The 16,741-nt window shown below is 38.4% G+C and overlaps 1 protein-coding gene across 1 annotated transcript in view; it reads right to left on the reverse strand.

Annotated features, from left to right (window-relative positions):
- Positions 1-16,741, reverse strand: part of LOC124161083 (phospholipid-transporting ATPase IF-like) — a 143,726-nt gene that overhangs the window by 80,261 nt on the left and 46,724 nt on the right. Inside the window, exon 2 of the mRNA XM_046537267.1 lies at positions 1,807-1,953. Within this exon, the coding sequence (XP_046393223.1) occupies positions 1,807-1,809 (3 nt within the window). The 5' untranslated portion in view covers positions 1,810-1,953. The remainder of the gene's footprint in view (positions 1-1,806; positions 1,954-16,741) is intronic.

The following is a 16,741-nucleotide window of genomic DNA, read 5'->3' on the forward strand; positions in this document are numbered from 1 at the left end:
CATTACTCATGGAGAAACTTTTATATTCGTCATTGCAACTATGTCAGAATGGTACCAAAATTTCCTCTTCCCGTTATTCAAGGGAATCTATAAGTCATTGAGTTATTAGAACCATTCTGACAGTAAGAAGGAGAGAAATCCTTAAGTTTTATCAATTTGCAGACTCTTATCTAGTTATCCGAAAAATTTTCTAAGTTCCTGTGCATCTTGCGGGTCGCTTAATATATCAGTGAAAAATATCTGCTAAAAGTACGCTGACACATTTTGAACAATACATATGCCAAAAAAAGTTACGAAATAAACGATTTCCGTATTTTAAAGTTGAGAAAATGACGTTTTCTAACCTGTATTTAAGGTGAAATTGTTTTGAAAGAGGAATTCGGGCAGATTGTAAGATGTAGGTAATCGAAACCTGCTCTACTTATTGAAAGTTACCCCCCTCAATTTCAAAGTAACTTATTTCCTTCGTGAGAATATAGGGTAACATTATGTAGGACATCAAATAGAAGAACTAATTTCGACGAGTTGTGGATGAAAAGAGTTTGGCTACGTGATTAAATTATGTAGCTTATTTTCTTTCGTTATTGGTAATAAGATCCGTTATTCAGATGCCGGAATAAGATTAATACTTGAGATTTATAATCAAGTTACGAGATATGTTTAAAATTTATGTAGTAAATAAGTCCATTGTTTTAGGTAGGTTTACAAGAATCACTCCAATCGGTTCCCTTTCGTCATCTCACATTGAATTTCCCTCCTCAGTTCGCAATAAGAACTTTTCCCTTTTATTCTATCCACAAACCCCATTTCTTCCCCCTCCCACGCTTGAACTATTATTTCCTTTAAACACCGATTTAAAAAAAATTCTCTGCCGGCTCCGTATCCACTCTAAAAGTCATTCCTTCATCCAACTTCATCGAATTCCTTGTCTTTCCTCTTCCTCGCCGTCGATCTCGCCTTCCCCATTCTCATCCGCACCGTCTTATCAAGCGCCGCGGCGTTAGTCAATTCTCGTTCTCCGCCATTTCCTCCGCGATTTGGATAAAATAAATAATATATAACGTCATTTTTTGTAGCTGAAACGTTTTCTGCGTCTGCATAGTATTGTAAGATCGTACATCACAAGATATCCGTGATACATCAAGTGGTTGATTTGATACCAACAGATTGTCTTTTATGAGAAGCTAGTCATTGTCTATTTGAGCTGCCATGTGATAGCTAATGTTTTCGTCAAAAAATGTGGAAGACCTTTTTCTACTGAGGTTTTCATTGGGTGAAGAAATTTTGTATTATATTGCATTTATTATGAACTATTATTTAATATGACTGGAAATAAATAAATTTTGGGTACATTGAATATTTTGCTGCTTAATATTGCACGCATGTTCCAATGTAATGATACGAAATTCAGAAAGTTTGTTTTCAAATAGCCCATAAATATTGAAATTAACATTTAGAAATAGAAGCACTTTTTAAAGAATTTTTACCCGAGGAATTAAAAATGCACGTAGGTATATTATTTGGTTCTGTTCTTTGATATTCTTCCCTGCTATTCGCGCAGTCCCATCTTGTCTGAGGATAAATTAGAGCTGGATTACATTGCTTAATGAAATTCATCTCTTAGTCTTTTCTTTCACTAATTGTAAGTTTTCTTCTTCACACGATGCAGTTTCCACTGCTCCTCAAGTTCACTTAAGAATATGCATTGAAATGTCTTTCGTGATTTGTCTTCACATTATGTTTGGCATGCAAGTGGTGACGGGTTACCGAAGACGAGATGAGAAAATATTTTCCTTCAAAACTCACCATTCCATGGGCTTTTCTCTTCAATGTCGTGCCAAGCTGCTGCCGTTGGATGTTTCAATGGCCATTACTTCCACCTTCTTTCAGGGCATCACCGTAGTTTTCAAGAAGCAGTAGTCAGGGAACCATGATTTTTCTAGCGTCTTGAATCTATAAAGGGATAAGAAAAAAAATTTATGAGGCTCAACTCGAATATGAATTAGAAATATTTTGAGTAATAAGAAATAGTTCATCCTCAGTCCAAATAAATAGGAAATAATAGCTACCTAATGCATGTATTCTTTATTTATAAAAATTCAAAGTAAAAAGAGTAGTAATTCAGTTATTGTGAAATGCTGATCTTAGAATGATATCTGTACATAATAATTAATCTGGGGATTGGAGTGAATATTTAGCACTACTTAATGAGCTAAGTTTCTAGTTGATTCATTGTCACTTGCTTATTTCACGTTGTGATCACAAAATTACTAAAACAAAATCTGTTGCTGAGTTTGCTGCGCTTATACTGGCTGAGTCGTCAATATGAAACAGTTCTGACTTGGGTGACATCGTTACTGGTGTTTTCAGACGAGCGGCTGTTGGAAGGAACGCCCCAGTGAGACTCGTAGACCGTGGCATTGGCTATTCTCAAACGGGTATATCGATTTACGAGGCCATCAATTTGTTGGAGCGAGAGGATTTGAATTAATATTGGTCATTCTGGCTAATTTTATACTCGCTCAACTGCTGACAATTGGGCTCACCATAGGATGCTCAAGGACAGCATTCCATCTTTTAATAAGTGGAACTATTTAAAAAATATATTTTTTTCAATTGCATTTATGGCATGGAGGTAAGCCAAAATTGCCATATCTCGGGCGCATCAGCCTCGTATGATGTCATAACAACACGAAGAGTAATGAGGTTGATGTTTTTTCCCTGCCTATCGGTAATCACGTTGTTTTCTTTTACGAAAGAGACTTCGCACGGCCCGCAGAAGCAGGTATCGTACAATTAGAGGACAACTGGGCTCAATTCCACGTGCCGATGGACCAAGGACATTAACGAGAGGTAAGGTATACGTAATTGTAATTCTAGGACCTCCCCACCGTGTAATTGCTGAGGTTTCTCATTTATGGCGTTGAACGTCGTTTTTTTTGGGTAACTTCCGAAAACTTCAGTGCTCCATGCAATCTTGAGATCTATAAAAGGTAATATTAGGTGTAAACGTCTCCGGCGGGAAGAGAAGCCCAGTATATCTATTTATTTACTATCCATACCACCGAGAACAGCACTATACGGCCTTTTACATAATGGCTATGAACAAGTTAACAAATTAACTCACACAAACAACTACTCCCTGGATAGGGGTAACTTACTCAGGAGGTACTCGAACCCGCGAGTTCGAGCCAGTTTGGCAGGCGAGGACTTACCCCGCCGCAACCAATGTCGAGGTGTGATGACGGCGCCACAGAGAGCCGCAAAGAGAGTGTTGGACGTTATTTGTACGTATTTGGCGATGATTGCAGTGAAACTTGGTGGGGAACAAGCCTCCGGAAGGTCTGGGATGGGGGCTTTAGAATACCTCCCAGTAGTAGAAGGGTCCGGGGGATCTCATTCAGAAAAAAATATAAATTAAGCTAATAGGGTAGTTTCCTTCATCCAAGAAAACGAAATGCAATGATTGCGATTCCTTACCCACTTACCATTAGTGTATTCATAATATACAAATTATTTGGTTTTAGATATCCCAGAAAACCTCATTTGAAAAAGGCCAGATTGGCGCCAATGCGATTCCGCTCCACGTGACGTCACAGGGACATAGTTTCTATACGAGTAGATAGGAGTTTTATATCGTCTGAGATTACTAATGCATGCATGAGGCACAAAGCTCAGGGAAGCATCTCTTAATAATCACCTATTAAAACTGCCTATGGTCGGAAAATTTCCTTCGTGTGATAAGGTATTAATAATCCTTATTTAAGCCAAGCGCTACCAGCTAGCAGGGTACTCAGTTACCTGCTAGCAGCCTGCGTCGTATCAGCGCTCAATCCTCGCCCCAATGTCACCTCCCAAGGCGGCAGGGGGAACCAGAAATACGTCACAGGGACTTTTTTCCATCATTCCTACTTAGCCGTCGTGTTTTCGCGCGCTTGAAATTTTTCACTTTTCGTTTAATCGCGAAAAATAGATATCGTATTTTAAACATCTAAAAGTGTGAAATTCGTACTCCAGGAGTAATAATCTTTCGATTTAGGCAATAAAAAATAATAGGAAACCACTCTATTGTGATGTTAAAGCATTTTTTACTCCATTTTAAGCTAATTCATAATTACCTCATTAAAGTCTCTAGGGTAGGTACATATCCTACGTATTAAATATCGGATGGGAAGCGTCCCACACATTATGGACGCCAGTGTTTATAAGAGTTTACACTGCTCAATTCCCATAAAAGGAAGTCCACCGAGAGGCTCCCGCAATACATTCAGACATTATGAAGTATTTTTAGGGGTACAAATCTCTCACTTGGTGGAGAGAACTGTCATGGCACCCTGGTCTGAGACTCATTGGTATATCGTCGCGGTAGGGAGTGAATTGAAAAAGATTCTGGTTAATATGGGTAGGATAATGGGAAGATATCACCTGAAAATAAGAAAAAAAGATGTTAATACTCAGCAGAAGAGATGAAGCAAGGGATAACATTATAATACAGAAACAAAAACTGGTAGAGGTGGTGGAATTCTATTATTTGGGAAGCAGGATAACTAAAGATGGGAGAATCAAGGAACAAATTATCAGCCGAAATAGCTCAGGTGATGAAAGCATTCCATCAAAAGAAAGATTTACTTACAGCGGGAAATTTATCCATAGAAGAAAGGAAACAATTTATCAGAGCTTACATTTGAAGTATGCTACTCTACGGAAGTGAGGCAAGGGCAATGACAGCCGCGGAGAAATCAAGGTTGGGGGCCTTCGAAATGTGGTGTTACAAAAGAATGATGAGGATCAACAGGATCTACCGTGTTGGTAATAATAATAATAATAATAATCTTTATTTGCCGGAAAGACAATTATATGCAATACATAAATTGTATAAGGCACGTCAAAAACACAGGTTGGGTACAAATAAAAGATATAAGGCACAAACAGCAAAGTGAGGTGAGCATATATAATATTACTGTGACAGGTACTCTGATATAGAGTAAAAGCAGCCTGAAAGTAAAAAGTCTTTCAGCTTGTTTTTAAATACCCCTTGACTCATGGGATCTTTTAGCTCCATAGGGAGCTTATTGTACAAAATTAGACTCATAAATTGTTCACCACAGGCAGCACTTTTAGTCCGTACATAGGGGACATGCAAATCTTTGTGCTGCCTCGTATAATGAGTGTGAATGCTGGCGTTTGGGACAAAGTCTTGGAAGTTAGTCTTTACTTTGAGAAGTATGGTGAATATATAAAGACAGGGCACAGGTAATATTCGTAGATCTTTAAACAATGGCCGACAGGGTGTCCGATAGGGTTTGTTGGACAATAAGCGTACCACTCTTTTTTGAATTTTGAATATGGTAACGGCATGTGGAGATGAACCCCAATGCAGAATGCTGTACAGAACATGAGAGTGGAATTCACCATAATGCAAGAGTAGCAGAACATCTAGTGACACAGTGGAGCGTATATACCTGATTAGATAACACACAGAACTGAGCTTACGTGCCAATTCGCTGATATGCATTGCCCAGGAAAGATTAGAATCAATAGTCACACCCAAAAACTTTGTACTCTCAACTTGTGGTATACATGCACCGTTAAGGTCCACAGTGATCTGCCTATTATTTTTTCCAATATTTGTGAAGTAGATAAGTTGAGATTTACAAACATTAGGCTTCAAACAATTTTTAACACACCATTTATACAACTGCTGGGATACAGAGTTAGCAGAGATACATAAGCTATTCACTTGAGATGAAGTAACCACAAAATTGGCATCATCAGCATATAACACTGGGGTGATATCAGAGGATCGAGAGACAAAGTTAGTGAGATCATTCACATATACTAAAAACAAGATAGGGCCAAGAACAGATCCTTGGGGGACACCTTGGGAAATAACTTTTGGTGGGGAAATAAATTTCACACCATTGGACACTACAGCAACAGTCTGTGATCTGTTGGCGAGGTATGATTCCAACCAGAGAAATGGAATACCTCTAATACCAAAATAGGATATCTTATTCATAAGAATTTTATGGTTGACACTATCAAAGGCCTTAGATAAGTCATAGAACAAGCCAAGTACTTCAGCTTTGTTGTCTAGAGCATTCAGAATTATATTGACTGCCTGAGAAATAGCTTGGGAAGTTGATCTTTTCTTTCGAAAACCATATTGATGGGGAGAAAGATAGTTATTTGATTCCAGGTAAGAGGTCAATCTGTTGTAGAAAATTTGCTCGAAAACCTTGCCAAGCTGATTGATAATTGAAATTGGTCTAAAGGAGTTAAAATCATGAGCAGAACCCTTTTTCTTGTAAAGTGGGATAACTTTAGAACTCTTTAGAGAATCTGGGAAAATTCCTAGCTGGAGAGAGTTGTTAATGAGTAGTAGAAGAGGAGATTTAATGTATTCATATGATAAACATATTAGAAAATGGGGGACATCATCAGGACCAGCACAATACTTAGGGCTAGACTTGAAGATGATAGAGGTCAATTCACGTTCAGAGCAAGGATGAAGGAAGAAGGAGGTAGGTGAGGGATGAGGTTGGAGGGGGAGGAAATCAGGAGGGGGGGATAAGCCAGAGGGGCAAGAGAAGTGATCATTGAAGGCAGATGCTAGTTGAAGAGAATCAGTGATGAAATTGCCAAAGCTATCCTTGAGCTGAAGGTGAGTAGGATTTACATTCAGTTTTGAACTATTTATAATCTTCCAAATGGCCTTGGACTTATTATCAGCAGATGCAATTTGAATGTTATTATAGTTATGTTTAGCTTCAGAGATCATTTTTCTATATTTCTTTTTCAGCTCTTTGTGTCGAGACTTAAGTTCAGGATTATTAGCCTGGTGACAAGCATATGCAAGGTCTTTCAGGATGTGAGAAAGGTGACGTATGTCATCTGTGATCCAAGGATTACAAGGAGAAGGTTTAGCCTTAATTTTGGTCACAGGAAATGAAAATTCAAAGAAGGCTAAATATTTATAGTAAAATGAATTGAAACTAGTGTTAAAATCAACTGAGGAGTTGACCTCATCCCATGACTCATTATCCAATAAGCTTAGGAAAGTTTCTATATTGGATTGGGACCAAGAGCGACCCATACGAAATTTGATGGGGGCTGCAGTTGTGATTGCAAAGGAAGCTACAATAGGATAGTGATCAGACAGGTCACACTTGAGAACCTTTGAGACAGTAGATGTAGGGTCAAAGTTAGAAATGATGTTGTCAAGCAAAGTAGAGGATTGGTCTGTAATTGGTAATGAGGAAGTTCTAAGAAAAGTAGGGGAGAAGAGAAGCCCCATGAAAACCTTAATAAGAAGACGGAACAACCTTAAAGGCCATGTCTTGAGAAACGTTGGCTTGATGAAGACAATCGTCGAGGAATAAGTAGATGAAAAGAACGGAAAAAGAATACCTCGAACAAAATAGATGAAAAGGGTAAAGAAGGCTGTGAAAGAAAAGAAATACGTAGGTGTGAAAAGATTAGCTGACAGGAGAATGGAGAGCTGCGTCAAACCAATCTTAGGATTGTTGACCATTGAAGATGTTGATGGGATGAATGGGATAAACGGATAGTTACAGTGGCGTAACTATGGGGGGATGAGGGGGTAGATCCCCCCTACGAAGGCTCGGAGAAATATAAAAAAATATTTAAAACTATTGCCTAGTTTTGACATTTAATAACGGCATCTGCTTAAAGTTAAATTTTTAGCGGCAAAATGTAGCAAAATGTATTTCCAGGCATGTCATTTTACAAAAATATTCCCGGACCCCCCGTCGCCTGGGAGGTGGATCGCCACACCAGGCCATCTCATCCCCCCCGGAGCATATTCCTAGTTACGTCAATGGATAGTTAAGGAAGGAATGAGAAACGATCATTTATTCCACCATCATTGGAGTGATCGCTGGAGGTGTCCCTCGGGAGGGATGGAAAGAATGATCGTGTGATTCTGGCTAACCCCTTTGCGTTCCAACGTCGAGGCTGACTTGACAGGCCTATAATCTGTATACCGCAGGGTGGCGCACGGGCTCGCCGGATACCTGAGTCGGTCCCATAGTTTTTATGGTTGGTCCTTTCCTCGCCCTGGCGCTCGCGGACCGACTCAGATAACTGGCGGGCCAGCGCGCCACCCTACGGTATACTGACTATAGTGCTAGTTCAGCGCTAGCATCAGGTCCAACGGTAACTCGACACCACAAGGCACTGCGATCATACTACGGCTTAAAGGATTATACATTATTTCAAGAAATATCACACATAGATTTTCCAAGAAAAACTTTTTGATAGAGCATGGATAATATTAAAACCATTGGATTTTTACTTTAAACAATAAAATAAGAGCATTTAGAGGGCAAAAATCAAACATGAAACTTTTTTCCTAAAAATGATTTTGGAAAAAAAATATATATAATGAAAAATTGAACCGGAATGGGAAAAAGATTCAATATTGAATATATATTCTAGTACCAAGCATATTCTGAGTGATGAATGCATTATTTTCAGTTTCGGCAGTGCCCACTTCTATCCCAGCGTTATCATTATTGGCCCTACTACTAATTCAATTATGTGCGCATCGCCCCTATTAAATTCCCAAATAGTTGTAATACTTCCACGCCTCGTCCATAAATATATTAAACTTTTGATCTGTTTTTACCACAATAGGAATTGACCAAGGCTCATGTTTGTTTCTTCGACTTCAATTTCCCAAATATGTCAGCTTTTTGCCCCGTGGATCAGTACTGAGGCTCTTGCGGACCCAGTGATTGGAAATGATGGTCTACAGTGGTATATAACAATGGTAAATACAATAAAATTTGGGTGGCAAGCAAGTGTAATGGTGGACGTATTTATAACTGATATCCATTCAGACGAATTTACAAAAGATTTGCTGTTTTCCCCGCTCTTATTTATGCTTTAAACTTTAATTATTTCAAGTGTAATTCTCGAATTTTGACGTAGATACTGCAAAAACACTTTCTTACATGCCTTTAGATGATGATCAGCAATAGAAGTGGAAGAATTAAGAGTAACGATATAGATATAGGCTTGGAACTGGTGTACCTACTATTGTTTTTAATGAAATATTGAGTATTGTTATAATCAAATATTTCGATATACTGTGGTTTTAGGCTAAAACCAAAATCTTTGTCCCAGGCAGGATTGAAAGCTCAAATTATAATTGAATATGTTATTATTAATTAGAATAATTGATTCACTTTCTAAAGAATAATTATTATTCATTAGAAAGTGAATATGAATAGTCTCATTTGAAGAAAAATATCAACTTGATTGTTACTTAGCTTACCAGCATTTTAGAGTGCTAGAAGAGCAGTACATCGTGGCATCGTGAGTATTGACCCTCCGTCATCTTCGCCAATTCTGTGTTTTCTTGGTTCTTCAAATAACGCTCGCATGCTCTCCTCTAGGAGTTACTTGGCTACTCATTCGTGAGGGGGTGGGTCAGAATATTTGAGCTTATTGGCCTATGCATCATTAAGAGCTTGTTACGGCGTCGCATTATGAGCGCTTACTACATTTTCTAATAGCCAATTGATCTGAGAATCAAGAGGACACTGCGACTGGCTAGGTCAAATGAGAATATTTCTTCTGAAACTCATTTCCACTACTTTGATAATCCTGCCAAGCGCAGTAAACTCATCCATGAAGATTTTTTTACCGCCGTACTTTACAGTTTACACTGATTGTGATCCCAAGTTTTACTGCTGCAATAATTTAGAATGGATTTTTATAAATATAACTGCCCATTTTTAAACTCTACTATCGTAAAGTTTTTAAGTGGTTGTGCTCAGATGTTTTTAAGTCCTTATTGTATTGATATCACTCAATTTGCAGCTAATTGCGCTCAGAGGCTGGTTGATAGATGAAGTCGCATAAAAATTTTAAGCTGACGCAGTGTGGATACATTGATTCACTGATGGATAATTTCCAATGTGGATTCACTCGAACAAAGTTACGGTAAGATTGAAAAAAAAATAAAATTTCACAGAAAGAATTTCGTTTAAAGGCGACTCGTGTGAACTGTTTGATATTGTCCCCTTCTTTTTGTTCATGTAAAAATGAAGCATTTTGAATTATCTGCGTGTACCATTTGTGAAAAAGTGAAAATTTAAAGGCATATTTATAACTGATATTCATCCCGACAAATTTTCAAAATATATGCGTTTTCCCCGCTCTTATTTATTCTTTTAAACCAATTATTTCAAGCGCAATCCTCGAAAGTTAGATATGAAAATCTATTTTTGTCATCGAAAACTTGTTTTCCGAGTTTCTTTGGACTTTATTACACGGGATTGAAGGAGCTTAAGGTAAAGGATCATGAAAGATGAAAAAAATATACGTGGGATGGTTATCGAAATAAGTTATTAGCAAATTTCCTGTGATCGCGTCCTCGAAATCGTCTCAAAGCTCTTTTAAAAATACTCTGAATTAGTATTTAATTGGTATAATTATAGGTAGTCCTCTCTTAGTGCAGGATGGAAACTGTTTTACTGCATATTTAATCAACATGCCACGTATTAATGATGTTAAATAGTGCTAATATTGCTCATAGTACGAATCGAGCTATATTTATTCACATAGTTTGTGATTTTTATCATGTAGAAGACAGGACAATGGATGGAAACGAAACCCTAGGGCGGGCTCGCGGGGATACACTCCTGGGGCAGGGACTGTTAGCGCTAGCTTTTCTCCTCTGCACCCAGAAGGGGAAGGACGGGAAGGAGCAAGGAAGGAGGCGCCGCCGCGATGAGAGCCCGACGACACCTCCGGGGAGGGGATAGGGAAGGAAGGGAAGGGACGAGGAATCCCGCACCGTCACAAAGGCGGGCGGGCCCAACTAACAGCGAAACCAAGCGAAACGCAATTAATATTCTACCAATCCTAGTGGATTTTCCTATGACAGAAGACAGGACAGCTAAGTTGGCCACATTATGAGACATGATGGTCTCACGAAAACAATCGTAAAAGGACAGGTGGAAGGGAAGAAGTGCAAGGGACGGCCCGGAATGAGTTACATAGGACAGGTTATAAAAGATGTAAAAGAGAAGAAATGCTATGAAAAGGCTAGCGGATAGGAGAGAGGAATGGAGAGCTGCGTCAAACCAATCGTAGGATTGTTGACTAATGATGATGAATTATATCGTGGATTTTATTCTTTGTGCGGATAATGCAGCTCATTATAGCCCCTGGTTGTTAACTCGTTTCCAATGATTGAAGATATTTTTGGTGGACGTGATTTTTCGTGATTCTTTAATTCTCAAGTAAATATCAGATATTTGCATTGTGGATGTCGAGTCAATCTTGTTGTCGAGTTTTGAGGCTCCCCATTGTTGAAGCATAATCCACAATAAAGAGGAATTCAAGTCTAATGGTCCTGAAATAAACGAATCAGAATTTCGAAAAGACGTCATAAGATAAGTTAAAAAAACTCATAAGATAAGGTTTTTAGAAATCTCTCAAAAATGTCTGCGCGGAATGATGGTATTAATATTTTTATTCAGAGATCTGTAGCATATAAATTTAGCTTTAGCAGATTTGACTTTTTTGTTGCCAGGTCATTGCAAAGAACCTACGATAAACAGGAAATGCGCCGCATTATCTAGTATTTCTTTGAGCTGATCTCTAAACATTGGTTCAGTTATTGTTCGTGAGATGATGATCGCGCCAGACATATCAATCAACTGTCTAGTTCAATTCAAGATCACGCTTCCTTCGGCCTTCATGCCACCTTCGACAAGAATCACTTGCTGTAACCCATTTTTAAAACCAATATTGAGGCAAGTAGATTCAAGGATAAATCCATTGGCACAAAAAAAATTCCGCAAGAAACAGGAAATTTATTTGGAAAGAATTTAAGACGTTATTTAAGCAATTGTTTATTGGGTAAGTACAAAGTTGTCACATTTTATGTTTAAAAATGCTTCTTTTAAGCGAATTTTTGCTTTTTTAACGAAGGAGTTGGGTCAGATGACTAAGCTAATTTTTTCATCACAGTAAAGACGGATAGACTACTACTTGAAGTTGTCGAAATGTTAGAGCCGTCCAGAAAAAGATTGCATTGTGGTAAAAAATTAATTAATGCAAATTAATTAATTTTAATTAATTAATTTGCATTGTGGTGTCTAACTTATTAGCATTATATTACCAACTATAATAGGGATAGATCTAAATTGACCAATATGAATTCGGTGAAATGTAAAGATATTGATGTAAAATTTTATATAAAATTGTGCTACTCAAGCGCGGAACAATTGTGAAGTGAAAAACCTGACATTGAATGACCTCAAGGAGGAAAGTTGATCAAAATTAAATATTTATCGATAATGATAGCACAATTTTTTTTACCATCATGGACGAAATACATTGTGGTTAAAAAGTATACTTATGACTATCAGAATTATAACTCGCAAATTATTCAATCCTTATCACTTTAATCCTTGCTGTGGTTTAATACTTGTTGTGCTCTTTGAATCAACTGGTACAACAGTTTGTTATAACTGACGTGATTTGACTTTAATTGCTGCCTATATGTGCGAATAACTCATGAAGAAGTAAGGTGAAGCACCTAATTTACATTTTTAACATGCTCTTTAAGGTATAACGAGCAAGGCATTATTTTTTGTCAGAATGTAATACATAGATACTATAGAAGTTTTTACTTATGTAGTCTACCGGTTAATGCAGGTTTACACGGAACATTTTGCAAGTTATCCTGCCCCCCACCCCGGCCGGTCACCCCTCCTAACTTGGACATCTCTCATGAATTCGCAATAAAAGCCTGCTCCCTTTCTTTTTATCTATAAATCCTACTCTATTCCTTCCCCTCCTACGTTTACCGAGCATTCTTCCATCTTACTCGGATCTTGGCATCCCCTCCTTTCATCCTAAAAGTCTGTCTCCTCTGTATCTCATCTACATGTTTCCTCTCCACGCCCAAGATATCCGGTACTTCGTAGTTCTTCTTCGACCACTTCACCCTCTCCATTCTCCTCCACGCCCACTTTTTAAAGGCAATACATGCTCGGTCTCAATACTTATTGCCCATGTTTCCGCACCGTAACGCGCAATATTCCAGATAAGAATTACACCAGACTCTTGTTTTTTCATCTCTTCAGATATTTTGCTTTTGAACTAAATCAACATTTTTCCTATAGTAAGGTAACGCCGTAAAAGTCTCCATTGTGATGTAGATTGTACTTTAATAGAAATTATAGGACGGTAAAACCATTGTTTGCTGTCATGTTCAGATAAAGGACGGTTGGAATTTTATTTTCTTTTCATGAAAATGGCTTGTATTTCTTTTCTAGTAGCTACCTCCTTTGCATGAATGCATTCATCTCTTTAATTAAGATTTCTCAAACGGAGTTTAGCTAGTCACAGATGGACCGCTGGTCAACTAAATAACCTACCAATAAGTTGGGATCCTCAAAGGCGTGTTCGTTGAATGGTATGGAGTAATACGGGCCTTGAACAATGCTTCATGTGTTCTTAGAGAAACTATTGTAACCACATAATGATGAAATGCAAAAAACTTTGTAAATCCACTTATAGTCAATTATTGTGGAATTAAAAAGTCTTTTACATTTCATTATATTAATTTGATTCCATTAAGTCACGCTCGAGACAACGAATTATATTTTAATCACGTGTACATTTGGAAAAAGGGAAAGGTTACAAATTTTAGGATGACAGGGAGTTGAAGTTGTTCCGAGTTAGATTTAAATTTAGAGCTAATTTAGTTGAATGGCTGAAGTTCTATGGGTGGCGATCGAATGTCCAATGCGAGTATTGACTCTGATCAACGTGCATAATTCCTAGCATGAAACATTACTTTTGTATATTTTACTACAGGAAACCTTAAAAAAAAACGAATCGTTCACTTTTACGTTTTAGACCCCAACCACTTATTCGCGTTAGCACGTGAATGCTTTTCTGCCTCTTCGTATACGCTACGGCACCAGTCTCATAAACCCAATATCAGTTATGTTTTGGCATTACGTGTAGACGACGGACGAGTATTACGTCAGTCATCAAAGGCGTGCTATCAAAGGCTTGATGTTCGAGGAAGTGGCGAAAGGGTCACAGAGATCAAAAACCGCGAAGTGTCCATCCATTACACCGACTACGTATTTTATTCCTACCCCTCATCGTCTGCATAGCTTCCATTTACACTCATTCTTGAGGCCATAAGCCAAAACTGCAGGCCATATAGGCCTCTCATACGATTGAACATTCCTTTACGGCGCTTGTGATCTTTATCGCGCAGTATATAAGAGCGCTCGTAACGGCTGGGTTTTATCCGAAGCATAGACAGACGCTGATACCACGAGACACCGTATCAATACGGATATTACAAGTTATGAAACCTGTAAACAATGTGTGATGGATAGCTCGGAGCGTAGTTTATATGTAGATTCTAATATACCGGGACTAGCCACCGTGATAACTTGTCCCCAGCGGAAATCGCGGTTGGCGAACCGCAGTGATGACTTTCTACTAAGGTAGTCACTGAAAACAAAACATCCTTCGTTGTGAGTAATATTTCTAAACCTGCCGCGTGAACGGCGGTGAAATATACAATAATTGCCATGAGAAAAAATTCCCCTGGACCGGGAATGTAACCACGGTATAATTGCCATGGGAATTTAAGAACCCTGGATAGCGTAGTGGTCTGCGCAGTGGCCCGGAAAGCCAAAGGTCCGTGGTACGATTCCCGGTCCAGGGGAATTTTTTCTCATGGCAATTGTTGTATATCCTTCGTTGTATTTGAATGTGAGAAAACTTAATTTTGAGAGGCCTTAGTGACGAAATAATTTCTCTGGGAGAACTAGAAAAGAGACGTTCAAATAATGAAATAGGTACTCCATTGGCTTCAATGATTGAATTCGTCAAGTCCTTTATGGATATGCTGAGGCATTTCAAGCTCAGGGGTAATCTTGTGGGACCCAGATATATTTAAAAACCGAATCTTAATTTGGGAGTATATTATTGTGGCACTAATAAAAGAAATTTTTTGGATGTGAATAGCGGTAAGGAATTGGAAGAAAAATGGAAAAAGTTAGGAAGAAAATATAAAAAACCCTCATGCCCTATTACCTTGTAGGTTACTGGATTTCCAAATTAAATACGGTGTCAAAAAGACATTTCCATTAGTTTTTAAAAATATGGTTTTAAAAGTAATATTAGCACGTCAAATCCTCTCCTAGATTGCGCGGTCGACAATGGAATTCTAATTACAGGGGTGACGTTTCAGCAATATATTATGAAATCGTATTTGATAAAATTAAGAATATAAAAAAAATTATATTATAACGAAGTCGAAAGAAGAAATATTTCCACATCCCAAATTCCGGACAAACATATAGCTCTGGAGCATTAGCGTGGGGGGGGGGGGAGAAAGAGGGTCCTAGGGGTGCGGCCCACCCAGGCAACGGGGGGTGGGGGGGGGGAAAGTTCTTGGAAAACGACATGCCCGGAAATACGTTTTACATTGTTTTGGCGCTTAAAATTTAAATTTAAGCAGATGCTGTTACTATATGTCAATATAATAATTTTTATATTATTTATTGTTTAAATATTTAAAATCATTATTATATAATAATTTTAATTTTTTTTTTCTCTGAGGCTTAGGGAGAATCTATCCTCCTTATCCCTCCCATGGTTACGCCTCTGATCTGGAGGAAATCAAAGTCTGCTATCACTTCCGGAATTTCGCACGACAATGATGTCACGTTGCTGTAACATATTATGGCGCCTCTTCTGTTAGCCACGCCCGGCGGCCATGTTTGTTCTACTACCACTGCAGTGATGTAGCGTGCATTCCCCCTCCTCCGTGGCTCGTGCCCTTCCCCTCTCCCGCCCTGTACTCTTTCCCGAGAGGGCAATGCAATTGATCCTGAGAGTGGAAGTGATTTAGTCAAGGGCACGATCTTGGTCCTCCAGCCTCCGCAAAGCGGGTTCAAGGGGCCTCACACGGCTTCAATCACCGACACGGCTTTATTAGCCCCACCCGCTCATCCACACTCGTCGCCGCGGTATGCGCTCAGATACGTTTGATACGATACGAGGATACGTTCCCCACGTGTGCGAACTTTGAGTAGAGTTTTCTCTCTATTCTATGATTCCCCCTGGTGGAAAGTGTTTGAAAAACAGGGTACTAAGTAGAGGGTTTAAAACTAATTTTAACACTTTTCATAATAGAAAAAAAACTTCATTTGTTAAAGAAATGTTTTGTAAAATCACGATTTTTCAATATTTTGTTTTCATTTATGAAGGAAAATAATTTTGTTTTTATATTTCGGGGTGAGGGGGCGTCCGGACCCCCACCCTGGCTACGCCACTGTCATTAGTGATTATTGATGTTCTTGTAATATCAATTCGACGGCGGCAATGGGGGAGCTGAACTTCATTTAATGAAATTCGGTGCCTCCTCCCATAGAAATATATTCAGCGATCCTTTCATTTCATGTTCTGTTGACAGGTTAAAATATTTTAAAGGTTATTTTTGTGATTTATTTTTTTTCGATTAATTTTTTTGCATTTAAATATTTAATGCTAAGATAATACAGACTCGAAATTAAATGATGCGGCAATAACGATAAAAATTACCTGCGTTTGATGTAAAAAAAAGATGCATTTTCCATTCGTAAACAAAGGATTCAATTGTAAGATGATGCCGTAACTCGTTGAATCACGCTGTTCAATCATAATAAAAACGGCAGTCCTG

This window comes from Ischnura elegans, chromosome 6, assembly GCF_921293095.1.
Source record: "Ischnura elegans chromosome 6, ioIscEleg1.1, whole genome shotgun sequence".
Lineage (NCBI taxonomy): Eukaryota > Metazoa > Arthropoda > Insecta > Odonata > Coenagrionidae > Ischnura > Ischnura elegans.